This window comes from Apodemus sylvaticus, chromosome 20 (assembly GCF_947179515.1).
Source record: "Apodemus sylvaticus chromosome 20, mApoSyl1.1, whole genome shotgun sequence".
NCBI classification, from domain to species: Eukaryota; Metazoa; Chordata; class Mammalia; order Rodentia; family Muridae; genus Apodemus; species Apodemus sylvaticus.
In genome coordinates this window covers 27,527,373-27,544,231 of record NC_067491.1, presented here as the reverse complement: position 1 = coordinate 27,544,231, position 16,859 = coordinate 27,527,373, and the positions used below count along the sequence as shown (strand labels likewise).

The following is a 16,859-nucleotide window of genomic DNA, read 5'->3' as shown; positions in this document are numbered from 1 at the left end:
TAAATTCTTAGCCAGCAATGAATTCATGTATATGTAAAGGTTATAATTATCAGAAAGAAGCTTTTACTTTCACTAATGTATTAACCTTTCATTAGTAAATGGTAGTGATCATGAATTAAAATCTCTGGTGAAGTATGCACTTTGCAATGCTTCTTAGCGAAGGAAATCAGTTTATATTTGTGTAGTCCTCAAGTGTGACCCGGATTTTCAGCTATCCTTGAGCAATCAAGAGATCAGAGAGTGGATAAGCAAATAGCTGCAGAAGAAAGTGAGGAGCTTTGGGACTGCCCAACATTTCACCACAGTTCACTCATTTAGAAGACTTAAACTGTAGACCATAGATGGCAAGGGTTGCTTTACATTTTTTTTTTTTTTGCCTTAACAGCATGTCTTACCTCCTGTGTACCCCAAGTCCAGAGCTCCTAGCATTCTTCTTGGCTTGGCATAACCTTCACTGCTATTCACTTTCATCTTACTAAAAATTCTTTAAAAAAAAATGTGTTCTGTTTAAAATCTTGAGGCAAAGATCTTTATATAGGCAAAGGATCCAATGCACTAGCTTTCGATCAGGACTTGAAATTTATTGAGAGAAGGAACTAATTTCTAAATTAGAATGTTTTCTCAAAGGTCATGTGTAAAGTAAACATCGTGAGAACTGACTAAATCTAGCACAGGTGATGTGTCTCAACATACAAACTTTGCTTCCACTACTAAGAAAGTAAGAAATGGGGAAGGTCAGATAGAAGAGTCAGATCTTAGAATGCATGAGGACATATAGATTTGTGACCTGTTCTCTTGCTAAAATGAAAAGATATTAGCTGATAACACTTTTCAGCTTAGTTGATTAATGGTATTCAAATATTTGTGAATCAATGTTGGAGAAATTTATTTTTAAATATTAATGTTTCATGCAGTGAAATCCAAAGGGAATTTCCATATGATTCAAAGCAAGAAGAAATTCAGCCATTCTATATTCCCCCTCATTAAACACTTGCAAGGGCTTACTGTGGTTTAAAAACAACCACAGGCATCTTTTCCATATTACCTAACTAGTGTTCTTTGCTGAACTTCAGGCATGAACTTCTTGAAGAAGCTCGTAGAAAAGGATTGCCCTTTGCCCAATGGGATGGACCCACCGTGGTTGCGTGGTTGGAGGTAAGCAAAACCTAAGTCAATCATTGGTAATCCGATTGTCTTTTTTTAACTAAATAAAAATCTTTAATATAATCTCTGTGTACTTCATTTTCTACTTATATGTAAAAAAATATACCAACTGTAGAACTAAGAAAGAAGGCCAGAAAATAAGTCAATGCAAGGAAAAATTTGGAGATTTATATTTGAAGACATAGAATAGTAAACACACCACTATTTCAACTCCCATAGATATAATATATGTTATAATCATGGTGATGGTATGAGTTATTTCTTCAGTTTGTAGACTTCTGGATATTATAATGTCTTGAAAGGAAAGCCTAGACATCATACATTTGATTTCTAATGATTCTCAAAAATATAAGTGAAGTGGTTTGTTTAGTAAAAAAATCCATAATAATTTCCCTAAATTATTTTTGTACTGATTCCAGAATTTCTCTGACACACACAAAACATACATACTCTATTGTCTAGAGACAGGTAAAGGCTGATTTCTGAAATCACAGCTTCAGTATCCTACAGCTTCCCATAAAGGAACGACACATGTGGGTCAGCAGTGAGACTGGATTGGGTATTTTTGTGATGGAGCAGGGAAAGGTAAGAAACGGTGTAAAGGAAAAGTATACTCACATCTATCCTCTTTATGTGTATTAGCATTGGAGAAGAAATAATTACTGCCATGATTTAGAGGTTTTAAGGAAATATCACCCTACCTGCCCATCACCTCTCATCTTTAAGTAACAAACAAAAACAAACAAATGCACGCTTCTTTTCATGCTGAACTAAATGCTGATTAACAGTCTAATATGCTTTCCTTGGAGTATAATTTATTTCTAAAATAACTGTATATCTAAAACAACTGTATTCACTTATCTATGAATAAGCCGAACACTACATACCAACCTTTGTCTAAATCACATTCATATTACTTTATGATCATTAAATAGATTAGTTAATTCATTAAATTTCCTTTGATATACATGAACAGTATTTAGTGTTTCCTCTGCAGTACAATGTTATAGATAATACAACAATATTTGACCTGGGTGGAGGACAGCATTCTAACAGAGAGGAAAAGGTATATTGGACCCCAGGTTGGCTCCATGCAGCACAGCAGTAGTACTGCTAGACATTTCTATTCAATTCTCTGTTCACAGCCCCTAATATACCTGATGTCAAAGGAAACCATTGAGGTTTGTCATACCTCCAAGAAATAGCATACATTGAAACAATCTAGGGTTATAAAATAACTTATTGTTATTATTATATTAAATTCAGAGCTAATTAAAGAACCAGTGAAGGAAAAACTAAAGCTTATTTTGCTTTAAAACTGTTCTCTTAGTAGATATAAAAATATGCTTTTTAGATTTTTTTCTTGGACAGACTGAAATAAACCTGTGTTTACTTTTGTTATGTTCATTGAAAGCAATTAATTACTGAAGTTCCATCTTCAAAACTTTTCTTTGAGTTACCATGTCCTTAAAAAGAAATAAGCAAACTAAAAGAGAGAAATCAACTACTAGACAAGCAGTTTAAGAAATCACACCTCAACAAAGTTATTTTTTGTGCAGATGCTATTCCAATAAAATGAGCTATAGTTTTGACAGAGAGTTGGTTGCTATTTTAGTAAAGAATGAGCAAGTTCTTAAAAAAAAAAAAAACAGATTTACTGACACTAAGGTGCTGAGAAATGACAGCCACTGGAGCCAGAGCTAATTAAGCCTATCCTGGGTGCAGAAATTGCTCAAATGCATTTCCTAATGTGATTCAAATCACAAGTGGAATAAGCAAGGAGGTATAGCAATGCTGGACCCGTGAACGGGTGCCCATAACTCTTAGGCTCTTTCCCCCATCTATAAAAATGTAGACTTGTCCCCAATGGAGGAGCTGGAGAAAGGACCTAAGGAGTTGAAGGATCTGTCAGCCCTTAGGAGGAACAACAATATGAAACAACCAGTAACCCTAGAGCCCCCCAGGGACTAAACTACCAACCAAAGAGTACACATGGAGGGACCCATGGTTCCAGCTGCATGTGTAGCAGAGGATGGCCTTGTTGGACATCAAAGGGAGGAGAGGCCCTTGGCCCTGAGAAAGCTCGATGCCCCAGTATAGGGTAAGTGGGAGTGGGTGAACAGGGGAAGGGGGGTTGGGATAGGGTATTTTTGGAAGAGAAAACAGGGATAACATTTGAAATGTAATAAAGAAAATATCTAATAAAAATGTAGACTGGGAGAGAGTCTACTATTTTCCACATAAATTATCTACATCAATATTCTATCATGTCAACCAGGTGGTGGTGGCACACGCCTGTAATCCCAGAACTCTTGGAGGCAGAGGCAGGTGAATTTCTGAGTTTGAAGCCAGCCTGGTCTACAGAGTGAATTCCAGGACCGCCAGGGCTATACAGAGAAACCCTGTCTCAAAAAAAAAAAAAAAAAAATCCAAAAAATACCAAAAAAAAAAATCTATCATGTCTCATCACAGATGACACTTGTAAAAATTAATAGACAATATTGTGTGATATGAACTAGAGTGGAAATTCAAACATCTTAGTAAACAGCTAGGAAATCATTAGGGAACAGTGAAGGTAAATGGTGCTAAGTTACTTTGAAGAATTTGAGTTCATGTTCATAAAGCAAGAAAGATGGTTGATCACCTCTTGCTGCAAGTGTCCTTGGCAATATAAAACTGACCCAAATGTGGTTCCTTCTCCTTCTGGAACACAGCATGGATTATACAATGCCACAGACAGACCCAGTCGGGGGAATTAAGACCGAGGGAGGACTTTGGATATCAGGAGAGGCACAGGTTCAGCGAGTGGCGAGTTACAAACAGAAACACTGAGACAGCTTGAATCTGAGTATATTTTTGTGGCTCTCAAGAAAGGATTTTTATACATAAAAAAATTGGCATTACAATTCTGAAAAATGTATCCAGCGAAGCAATTACAAAAAAAAATTATCATAAGCATTTGGCAGAAGATACAAAATCATTCAGTTATAAATTTAGAAGATCACATACAAAGCATCACATCCCTTGATCAGAATAAATTCATATAAAATCACCTGCAGTTAATAACAAACTTTCAAGAGTTCAAAAGTTCTCAAGAACACTTAGCTACGGCCCCTAGGTCCTGATCACTTTAAGAAATTTTCATGAGTAATCCTTATGTAACATCTAGCTTCTGTCTCTTTAACACTCCTCAAGATTCACTTTAAAACTATACTTAAACAATGCTTTCCATACCACAATGTCAGGGCCAACGTCATCTACACACATAGCCATACAAATTCATATGTTGTCGGGAGGTTACTTTAACAACACATTATGTTATAGTTATGTAACTGATTATGAAGCAAAGTGTTGAACTTCTAAGAAAGAGGTCATGGCCAGTGACTATATTTCAAACAATGAACTTTCATTCAACTTTCTCACTTGGATACTCTCTGCCCAGGCTCTCAGGAGCGTCTCATGACTATAGAGATAGAATAGGGGGAACCAAAGCAGGTAAGCTGCCATGAGAACTAAGACTCAGAGTTATTCTCCGGCTAGAGAGGTCCACAACCAGTTCCAGGAGACCTCCCTGTGGAGTCTAATGCCTCAGCCTGTGAAACTTGTCCACAGGATCTACTGGAGGTGGTGTGGCAATACAATTTCTGTATTACATCTTTATATCCTGTGTTTGATTTTAGCCACAACCCAAGCCACATTGGTTCAGATTTGGTATCTGTTCATTGTCTCTTTCCTATTATAGACTCATTATTTTATAGGATATATATGTAGCATATATAGACACAAAGGATGTCTGTGTTAATTATCTACTCTTGCATAGTAAATTATCCTTAAATATGGATATATTGTTGCACTAGTTTCATGGGTCAGATGTAAGTACTTGAGTAGAAAATTTGGTTTGGCTAAGGTTTATGCTTTGGTAAAAATCACAAGGCTAGCAATAATGGATCCTGTCTCAATTTAAAAGGAGAATTATAATGTAATCAGTAAAGACTGCCCAAGCCACTTATCAGTGGAATTTATAAATAGCTGTTCTTTTCATTACATGTAGGAGAAATTTGATGCCTGTCCAGTTTAGCACTAAAACCATGTTTCAATTTCAAATGGATTAATACCTAACTGTTGTATGGAAGACATACTCGGTGTCTTTACATATCTAGCTTTCTAATCAAAAACAATAGAATTTATCTCTTGGCGTTCTAGACAGCAAATAAATTTATATATGCAAGATAACCGTGAATTCATGGAGGATGCAAAAGACACCAAGTGATGTATTAGCTTTCCAGTTGTGAAAAAAATAAGTAACAAAAACAACTAAAGAAAGGAAGGGTTTATTTTAGCTCAGCTTTTGATGGCGCAGGTAGCTTATGGAATAGAAGCAGGTGGACTGCTGGAAGGGACATCGGGATAAATGTAGGACTGTGAGTCAGGTGATCCAATGCACCACCAATCAAGAAGCAGAAAAAGAGAATGCTGACGTTCAACTTGCCTTCTGATTTTTGTTCGTTCTCAAATTCACTTCATTGGCTTTTTATACCCACATTCAGCATTATTAATATTATTTATTACTTTTTGCTCAGTTTTACTTTTCAGGAAATTTCATCGCAGACATTCCCAGAGATGTGTTTCAACAGTGATTCTAACACCCAGTTAAGTTGTAACGAAGAAGATTCAACTATCACAAATAAACATTACAGGTATTCTAAACTCTGTATCCTTTTTCCCCAAATACAACAGCTCTGGCTGGGAATGCCTGCTTGGTACGTGGCAGCATGCAGAGCCAACGTGAAAAGTGGCGCCATCATGTCCGCTTTATCAGACACTGAAATCCAAAGGGAGATTGGAATCAGCAACCCTCTGCATCGTTTAAAGCTCAGACTAGCCATCCAGGAGATGGTTTCCCTCACCAGCCCTTCAGCTCCTCCGACATCGCGAACTGTGAGTTAATGCGCGCCCTGCCCCTCCTTCCCCTGATGCTGACCACACAGCAGCCTAACCCCACAGAGCAAAATGTGGCAATGGACATATCAGTGTCAAGATGAATTATTATAAAGAGATGCGACTAGCTCCTCATTAACCTCGCTGCTCCTTTTAATTGGTTTTCAACTGAGGAGCTCGGATTCCTGTCAGAATTGAAAGCTGCAACCAAGACAGAATTGGTGCGAGCCTTTAGATGATTGTTTAGATTTTCCTCCCTAGCAAGAAGATCCTAAACCTTTCTGTTTCTCAGAATCCACTTTTCTTTTTAATCCAGCATCTTTTTGATATTATCACAAATCATCACAGGTTTCTGAAGATATATTGTTTAATTTATTACTAATAGGAAAATTTTATGCTTAAAACAATCATATATGATTTGTTTTGTAAATACAAATTGGATTCCTCTTCTTCAAAATGTGCCTTCCATTTTTAAAACCGTTTTAATGATTGTATCCCAAAACATAGCATTAAAAATGAATATTACTATAAAAAAGGCATTCATAATGACAGATACAGTCATCAAGGAATAGTCTCAAATGAAATTTTATTCCACTATTGAGTAACTTTTGGCTAATAAATATATAATCTTTAGTGTGAACTAGATTTCTTAACTCCATATCCTGAACAATATAACAACATATGAGAGAATAAAATAAAATTGGTGCAGAAAAGTGATATTGTTTTACTACAGCTTTCAGACACAGAACTGACTTCAATATATTTTTAATATGGCCTTATGTAATCCTAAAAAATTCAATGCAAGTCTATTATATTTACACTACCTTTCCCCCACCCCCCAGTGTACTAGATTCTAAAGCCAGAACCTTATAGTAAGATTTCAAAGAGCTGTATATTTCTTGTATAATTGCATAAGTATCGTCAGTACAGTGTAAGAAATATATATGTGATTTCTACTTATGTTATTTCAAATAGATAAGAATGTTCTCAGCTAATGTATTCTAGATAAAAAGTTATTTAGAGTATGCTTACAGTAATGTCAGAGGTCATTAAAATAGTCATTACTGTAAGTCAAATTTGGACCTGAAGTCTTTCCTGAGTATTTACAATTGAGGAAAAAAAAAAAAGCATTGCAACTGGTTTATAGAGAGTGGTCATTTCCCACAAGTTAATACAATAAAGAAACTTTTTATGAATTTGAATTCTGGAAAAATTGGAACCTTCAAACTTCCAACTTCTAGTTTTAAAAAAATAAGATAATCTATTTAATTTCCTTTAGTTAAAAAAGCAAATTTCAGTCGGGCGGTGGTGGCACACGCCTTTAATCCCAGCACCTGGGAGGCAGAGGCAGGCAGATTTCTGTGTTTGAGGCCAGCCTGGTCTACAGAGTGAGTTCCAGGACAGCCAGGGCTACACAGAGAAACCCTGTCTCAAAAAACCAAAAAAAAAAAAAAAAAAAAAAAAAAAAAAAAACAAAAAAAAAAACAAAAAAAAAAAAAGCTAATCCCTTTCTTAGTGGAAAATGTAGTTTAAAGCACATTTAACCCTTTCAAAAGATGTTGACCTAGAAGCAAGTTAAATTACAGATCAAAGATAAAAGTACTTTGAGTTGTTCAAAAAACAGACCAAATGGAGAATTCTTTTTTTATTGTTATTAGATATATTCTTTATTTACATTTCAAATGATTTCCCCTTTCCTGGTTCTCCTCTCCCCAAAAGTTCCATAAGCCCTCTCCCCTCCTCTGTTCCCCAATCAGCCCCCTTAATATCCACTTATTAGTGAGCACATACCGGACCTGTCTTTTGGGGTCTGAGTTACCTCACTCAGGATGATATTTTCTAGTTCCATCTATTTGCCTGCAAAACTCAGGACATCCTTGTTTGTAATATCTAAGTAGTATTCCATTGTGTAATGAACCACATTCTTTATATTCTTCTTCTGTCATCAGACAACTGGGTTGTTTCCAGCTTCCTGGTTATCACAAATAAGGCCACTATGCATAGCGGCACATGTGCCCCTGTGGCCTGGTGGGGCATCTTTAGGGTGTATTCCCAAGAGTGGTATTGCTTCAGGTAGATCTATTTCCAATTTTCTGAGGAACATCCAGATTGATTTCTAGAATGGTTGCACCAGTTTGCAATCCCACCACCAGTGAAGAAGTGTCCCTCTTTCTACATCCTCACCAACATGTGCTGTGCTCGCCTGAGGTTTTGAACTTAGCCATTCTGATTGGAGGATGACTCCAAGGTAGACCTTAGCCTTGTAAACATATCTGTACCATTAGTATGATCCCCTTTTGCCCACATTCATGCACAACTTTGATATTACAGTTCCAGAAGATTTAAATTGTAATTTTAAGTTACTTAACTTTGTAACTTACTTATAATGGGAACCAATATGATCAAGATATTAACAAATTTTACATTGAGCAATATATATTGTAGGAGCATTCTGAGATCTGGCCCGTTGAGTTATTACATTTTGATAGCCAGAGAAATAATTACATCTGCTGATTAATTATCATGAGCTATTCTTTAAGTTAATGTAATATTTATTTTTATGTCATAGTTCTTTCCTGGATGATTTAATTAGGTAGTGACCAGAATTCTTAATATCCTTTAGGAAGTTTCCTTCCAAGTCTCAATAATACTTTGTAAGTATTCTAGCCTATCTCCATTTAAAATAGTGCAACAATCCAAGGGAAACACAGTTTAAGGAGGTACTCAGTATTAGGTGTCAAACTTGTATTTCTGTAACTTGGAAAATGAGTACTTCCTTAAGGCTAGCCCCATAAACTATCTTTCTCTCCTTATTCTAGTCTGCCCTTGTCTTATGATTTAAAGTTTTGCTATTTTTCCAGTATGAAATATATTATTTAATTTTTGCTTAAGATATGGAGAATATGACATCCAAAGGCATTTTGGCATCATTTTGAGAAATTACTGGAAAGTGGCAATACAGAAACCTAAGCTTCCAATACTGTAGTTAGTATTGCACTTGTGACCCCCATTAATCACCTGCTAGATGATGCTGGCCGATAAGGTTTGTTAAATTTTGTTCCATGGATCATATATATATTTGGGTATTGAGCATAAACTGATTTGGTGATGAGCTTCTCAGAGAGACACAGATACTTTGATGTCTGTCCTTATACTTGTCCAAAATACTCTTGGTATGTTCTTTACCCTTGTTCTCAATGTGCAAGAGTCCTGTGGTTATTTGTAGCCTCCTAGATAAGGTATTCTCCACTTCTCTATGGTCTTGGTACTCTAAGTGACACACACTCAGAATAGAATTGAATCCTCTAGAATGGGAGAGTGAAGAAGGCAAATTGATTGACTAATTTGTTTACTGGACATGGGCTTGATTACTAAATAAGCCTTTAAACCATGGTTATTCTGGAATATACATATATTTAATCTCAGCTCTTAGGAAACATAGTGGGAGGTCAGCCTAGAATACCTAATGAGTTCTGGGCCAAGAAAGACTACAGAACAAGATACTGTAAACCAACAAACAATCAAAAATAAAAAACAAATATCGACTTCTGTTTATCTGAAAGGACTCTTTAGAACATACATTTTGGGTTACTTCACAATATTGTAAGGCAAGAAATGTTCTTTAAACTCAAAGCATCGTGGACTGGAGTAATGGTTCAATCTTAAATGTGTTTACTGTAAATCAATGAGTTTATCAATTACGATGTGAGCAGTCACATTACACGCCAGGCATCCTGCGCATGTTTGTAAACTCTCCCAGTGGAATGGACAGAGAGAAAAGAATCATTGGAACCTGCTGGCTTCCAGTCTTGCCAAGAAGGCTCAAGCCTCAAGTTCAGGAAAAGAGCATGCCCCAACGGGAAAGGAAGGAAGGGATAGAGGAAGATTCCCGGCACCGTCTTCTGAACTTTGCAGGTGTAGACAGGTGCCCCCACCTTCACAGACATGGAAAACATGCATATAACACACCCACTCACACTCTTTCTCCTACACATGCACAAAAACAATCAACAAAAGCACATTTTTGTAAGAAACCTTCCCATGAAATGCAACTTCTGAACATGCTACTTCTGGAAGTATGGCCGTCACATTTTCACAAATTGTCCTGCAATTATGCTCATTTTGGAAGTCTAGATAAAAAAACACAACTCTCACTTCTAGAATCTTGCCAGTCCCAGAATAGTTTGCATGTGTGCCAGTGCAGAATTTCATAAAACCAGTGAAACAGTTCTGCTCCATGAATACAAAAAACTGATCAAGGCCCACATCGAAAAGTAAGATCATCACTGTTTGGAATCAGAGTCAATAGAAGAAGCTGTGCAATTCAGCATTAATGAGACTTTTGATGACATGAGTAGTTCTTGTATTTTAAATGGGTTTCATAAGACAGTAATTTCATTTTATAGGAAAAATTGACTTAGTATAAATTAAGAAGCTGTTAAGCAGGATAATTTTGTGCATAGATGTGAAATCTATCCTGTGTAAATTTTGATTTATTAGAATTATGAATCTTCACTATATAAGTCTTTGTTATAGAAATAAGTTTGTACATGTCATTATTTAGATTATATATGTGAATAATATGTATGATTCACTGATATATACTTTTGTGATATTTCTCTTATAGAAAATATTTTTATATTTCATCATTTGAAATGATATCAAAATGCATTCTCAATTTTTCAAAAAGAAATTTAGTCATTGTATTAGGTAAATTATATAAAATTTCAGGAGTAACATGTGATATTTTGGCAATTCTTTTGCTGTTCCTTTGAAAATAAGGAACTAGGAAATTTCATGAGAACTCAGAGAACTTTGCATACAGATTTGCTAGAAAGAAAAGAATGTGAAATTTGATGTGAAGTGGTTTCCAGCAGAATGAACCTTAAATAATATCATGATCCCTATGTTAATAAGTAGATTATAGATTCAAACTATTGATTGTACAGTATATAGACAGTTAATGCCAAAGGTAATTTTGTTAAAAAAAAAAGCCACTTCTTAAAAGAATGTTCTATTGTAGAAAAAATTTAAATCTATTCTGTTTCCCACAATAATATGGGTGTGACTCTGTAGAAAGCTCTTACCTTGCATGCACAAGAAAAAATATAAATTAATGGCATCTTTATTTCCTTTCTGTTCCTGAAAAAAAAGCAAGCTAGAGAAGAAAGAATGTACTTTGTCTTAAAATTTTAGAGATACACAGGCCATCATTGTGGGGAAAACATGGCAGCAGGCATGGTAGGAACATGGTTATAGGAACCAAAAGCTAACCAGCTCTGGCTATAGTCTGGAATCACTGAACATAGAATTGGAACCTGACTAAAAAGCCTCGAGACCTGGGTACAGTGACTCAGGTGCCCACTGAGGCTCTACCTCTTAAAGTTTCCACAACCATCCTAAACATTGTCACCATTTAGAGACTGAGTTTTCAAATGCTTGAGCCCATGGAAGACATTTCACTTTCTTTTGTTTTTTAAATATATATTTTTATTTTCTATATTCTTTGTTTACAATCCAAAAGCTTTTCCCTTTCCCAGTTCCCCCCTCCCCATATGTCCCATAAGTCCTCTTATCTCCATCCATTCTCCTATCTTTCCACCTCTCTTTTCTCTGTCCTGGTATTCCCCTACAATGCTGGATCAAGCCTTTCAAGGATTAGGGCCCTCTTCTTCCTTCTTCATGGGAATCATTTGATATGCTAATTGTATCTTCAATATTCAGATCTTCAGGGCTAATTAATATCCACTTATCAATGATTGCATTCCATGTGTATTCTTTTGTGATTGTGTTACCTCGCTTAGGATGATATTTTCCAGTTCCATCTATTTGTCTAAAAAAAATTCATGAATTCATTGTTTTTAATTGCTGAATAGTACTCCATTGTGTATATATACCACATTTTCTGTATCCATTCCTCCATTGAGGGACATCTGGTTTCTTTCCAGCTTCTAGCTATTATAAATAAGGCTGCTATGAACATAGTGGAGCATATGTCCTTATTGCATGCTGGGGAATCCTCTGGGTATATGCCAGCAGAGGTATAACAGGGTCTTCCTGATGTGTCATGTCCAGTTTTTCTTTATGGAAACCAGACTGATTTCCATAGTGGTTGTACCATCTTACAATCCCACCAGCAGTGAAGGAGTGTTCCTCTTTCCCCACATCCTCGCCAACACCTGTCTCCAGAGTTTTTAACCTTAGCCATTCTGATTGGTATGAGGTGAAATCTCAGGGTTGTTTTGATTTGCATTTCCCTAATGGCTAATAACGTTCAAACCACAACAGTTGGTACTGAGATTCATCTGAATAATAAGGAAGTGAATGCTTAGAATTCATCAATATTGGTGGGAAGTCTGAGAAATACCTTTTACGAAATAACAGTATCTGGAAACAATGTTTCAGTTCTTTTCCTTCTCCAAGAAGGCAGGGAAGAACACTTTCATGGATTTTTAAAAAACACTAGGTAAAGCTGATGCTGTTTTTCAGTCTTTGAGGTTTTAACTTCTCTGTGACACTTAATTTACCATTCCCAAAGATGTTGATGAATAAAAATATGTGAATGAAATTCTCTTGATAAACACCTGGTATGCTGGACCACCATGATAAAAGACGAAGTTGTTTGTTTTACCAAACTGAACCTGATGGTCACATTCTTTTAGAATGTGAAGTTTTATCACGGCAATTTTTGATTAACAGTCGAAGGATTATTTTTAAAAATTGAGTATCCTAGCATATCTCTATCCAATTAGCCCATTGAGTAAAAATAAAGGGGGCTTTCAGCTAGCTGCTCATGATGCATGTGTAGATCAGAATCAATTTGCTGTGTATAATGCTGTTAACAGATAGAGATGCCTCCTTCCTCTCTACCCCAGTTCCTCTCCATGACTGACTTTGTTACCTCTCTCATTAGCCTTCAGGAAATGTGTGGGTGACACATGAAGAAATGGAAAATCTGGCAGCTCCAGCAAAAACGGTTAGTCTTCAAAGCTACCTTGAATCTCAACTAAATTATTTTGCTGTTGAGAGAGAGAGAGAGAGAGAGAGAGAGAGAGAGAGAGAGAGAGGGAGAGAGAGAGAGAGATTTACCATAAACCAAAAAGATGGGATCTGTTTATGTAGTTAAGGATAACTGATGTTTTGTTAATATATTTAGTTTAGTTTGCTTGACAACTTAAAATGAAACAGTGTTCGATTGCTATTGCTTTACATCCTAAGAGTCTGTGTGTTGTTATATGAAAACAGTAATAAATAATTTGGTAAAACATAGGAACACTGGAAATGCTGAGAGTCAGTGCCTCTTAGAACTGGGAATAGAGTTACTAGATCGATCTTAACCAGTTGTTTACATAAAAGCATATATTGAATCTTCGCTTTTAATGTGATTGTGTAGGTCTTTGGGCTATACCATCCCATATGTAGCCTATAAAAAATACTGAAGTGTTATCTTCATTTGGTTTTAGAAACACAGTTTTAAATTACTTTTAGGGCACTAGTTACCAGCTTTAAAAATGTGATGTTTTACAGTCATTCTCTTTGATTACCTAGAATGGGATTCTGTAAAAAGTATCAACATAATGCCACATTCCAAATTTCATTTTAAGAAGCAGGCTTTCTTCTGTTTACTTGTTTGGCTGTCGTTGGGTGTGTTTATTCATAAACTTTGACAGAAAGATACAGTTCTTTTCTTCACTCCATTACTTTCTAATCTATAAACTTTCTGCATTATAAATTGAAACACATAATCATAAATTTGTACTAAATTAGAAAATGTATATAAATTTACTAATGACCAGTTCAAATTTTTACAAACCTCATAACCTCCGATATCTTTTATGTATATTTAAATTAGAGTTAATTAAAACTTGATTGTGTACTCTTTATCTGAGAAATTGACTGGGTATAATATGAATGTCTGCTTATGTCAAGATAATTAACATAGTATATTAAAATTATGATTCTAGTAGAATTTGAATTTAATGTATTTTTACCTGCTTTATTAATCACTTCCTGCTGCTAACCCAGAAAGAATCTGAGGAAGGAAGCTGGGCCCAGGTAGGAAACTCATATGCTTAAGACATAGTTAACTATTCAGATATAAACTAGGAAACAATTGTAGGTCACAATATTTGAAATAATCACTTATCTTAGTAATGAGACTTACTATATTTAAATCAATATTATACCTGATATTATAGGAGCATCTTTATGTATCATAATATATGTTATAATTAAGATGATTATCATTTGACAATTGGTATATTTAACAGGGTGATTTTCTTTCTTCCTCCGAAAATGGATCTATAAATTCAGTTTTTCTGTAACATATGTAACCATGATATGTAATTAACATATCATGTTACATGATAAAATTCAAGTTGTGTCTCTGTGGAGATTTTACAAGGGTGTTTTGGTGTTCCATATGCTTTAAGGTATTATGTTAGTATTTGGGTGTGGGTGGGAGTGTGACAGGTGTTAGCACAGTGAGTGAAAAATGGGATCAATCCCAATTAGTAAATTGATCACAGGAGACAGAAATTCATAATAAATAACTCCGAGTATACATTTTTTCCAGCATTTCTATATGTTGGATAACTGGAAAATAAATTGAGAAAAATAAATAAAATCTGTTTCCTTCATAAGAATCTTTATTTATACATGCTATAACACAGGGTTGTACTCAATTTAGAAACTAGCACAAATCTCAAAACTAAAAACCATCCAGATTTTTTCTATATTTACATATTATAATTACAATTGTGGATTCATAACACAATTAAGAACCAAGTAGATAGCTGTCTCAAATTACTATCCTTTAAATAATAACATATATCTTTTAAACTGGCATCTTTAAAAATGAATTATCCTTTTATACATATTGGGTTTCATAATGGTAATTGCTGTGACATTTTTCACTTGTTTTGAATATTATGTAACAGGAACAGTTGTTACATTACAAAAGGGAAATAGCTTATCTGTCTTATAGTTTTTTTTTCATTATGTCTGCTTTATATACATAGTCTACATTTCTGGTTAATGATGCTTCCAGGGACCTAATGGAATGCTGGCTATACACTCTTCTTAGAAGCATAATGCTGACTTAGGTGTCAGCCTGCCATCTTTCAGACTCTCTGTTTTTTTTTCTATGTTAGTTTACAGTGGTTTCTGTTTCACATCACATTTTGCTCTTACACAGAAACACTGCTAATAGGACCATTGATGAGAAGTAAATGACACAGTACTTCAAAAATAAAAGAAGTAGAATTCTACCAGTATAGAGATGACATCTCTATTATTGCAATTACTGTTATGAAACCCAATCTTTAGGCTTAAAACCCATACCATACATCTAACTGTTCTTTTTTTCTATCAACAAGACATATATTTAGACAAAACTTATTATTTTAAAAATACAATGATAATTGTTTCATAGGCAAATATTCTAAGAAAATATGCAGGTTGTTTTCTGCTAAAGAAAATACATGTAGTCTAAATATTATCTCTTCTTTGTTGATGCATAGTATCATGGTATCCTAGCAACGGCATTTCATTTATAATCTCTGACATCTTCCATTTACCATCTCCTTTTATTGGTTGAGAAACTTGACTGCTATAAAACAATTCCAGTGTCCGGTTTTTCTACAGACCCTGGCTTATGGAGATATGAACCACGAGTGGATTGGAAACGAATGGCTGCCCAGCCTGGGGTTACCTCAGTACAGAAGCTACTTTATGGAATGCTTGGTTGATGCAAGAATGTTAGATCATCTCACAAAAAAGGATCTTCGTGTCCATTTAAAAATGGTGGATAGTTTCCATAGGTAGGTTTTTCTCAAAGAATAGTGAAAGTGAAACCATAAACAATACGCAGTTAACACATACACACGCTCACTCACTCACACACACACACACACACACACACACACACAAATAGTAGAAAGAAAATGTTTGCTGTTCACAAGGTTTGTGAATTCTACTTGCAACAAGTGTTCAGGCATAATACAGAAGGGTTTTCTTTTCTTTCCTTTCTTTTTTTTTTTTTTTTTTTTTTTTTTTTTGTGACACAGGGTTTCTCTTTATAGCCCTGGCTGTCCTGGAACTCACTCTGTAGACCATGCTGGCCTTGAACTCAGAAATCTGCCTGCCTCTGCCTCCCAAGTGCTGGGATTAAAGGCACGCACCACCACTGCCTGGCCTGAAGAGTTTTCTTTTTTTATTTATTTTCTTTATTCGATATTTTTTTATTTACATTTCTAATGGAGAGCTGTGTTTATGATCCATCACTTTTGGACTTTAGCTTCTTGAGTTCTTTATATGTTTTAGATATTAGCCCTCTATTGGATGTGGGGTTAGTGAAGATTTTTTTTCCCAATCTATAGGTTGCCGATTTGTCCTATTGACTGTGTCCTTTGCCTTACAAAAGCTTTTCAGTTTCACGAGGTCCCATTTATCAATTCTTGATCTTAGAGCCTGAGCCATTGGAGTTCTGTTTAGGAAATTACCCCCATCTCCCTGCCAATGAGTTTGAGGCTCTTTTCCACTTTCCTATTAGATTCAGTGTATCTAGTTTTATGTTGAGGTCCTTGATCCACATGGACTTGAGCTTTGTGCAAGGTGAGAAATATGAATCTATATTCATTTTTCTAGATACTAACTACTAATTAGACCAGCGCCAGCAATTGTATATTTTTTGGCTTCTTTATCAAAGATCAAGTATCCATAGTGTGTGGTTTTGTTTCTGGGTCTTCAATTCTATT

General features: G+C 35.3%; 1 protein-coding gene across 1 annotated transcript in view; it reads left to right on the top strand.

Moving 5' to 3' along the window:
- Ppfia2 (PTPRF interacting protein alpha 2) overlaps window positions 1-16,859 on the top strand; it is a 457,537-nt gene that overhangs the window by 418,979 nt on the left and 21,699 nt on the right. Inside the window, exons 21-24 of the mRNA XM_052165724.1 lie at window positions 1,074-1,155; window positions 5,902-6,102; window positions 13,016-13,078; window positions 15,730-15,923. Coding sequence (XP_052021684.1) covers window positions 1,074-1,155; window positions 5,902-6,102; window positions 13,016-13,078; window positions 15,730-15,923 — 540 coding nt within the window. The remainder of the gene's footprint in view (window positions 1-1,073; window positions 1,156-5,901; window positions 6,103-13,015; window positions 13,079-15,729; window positions 15,924-16,859) is intronic.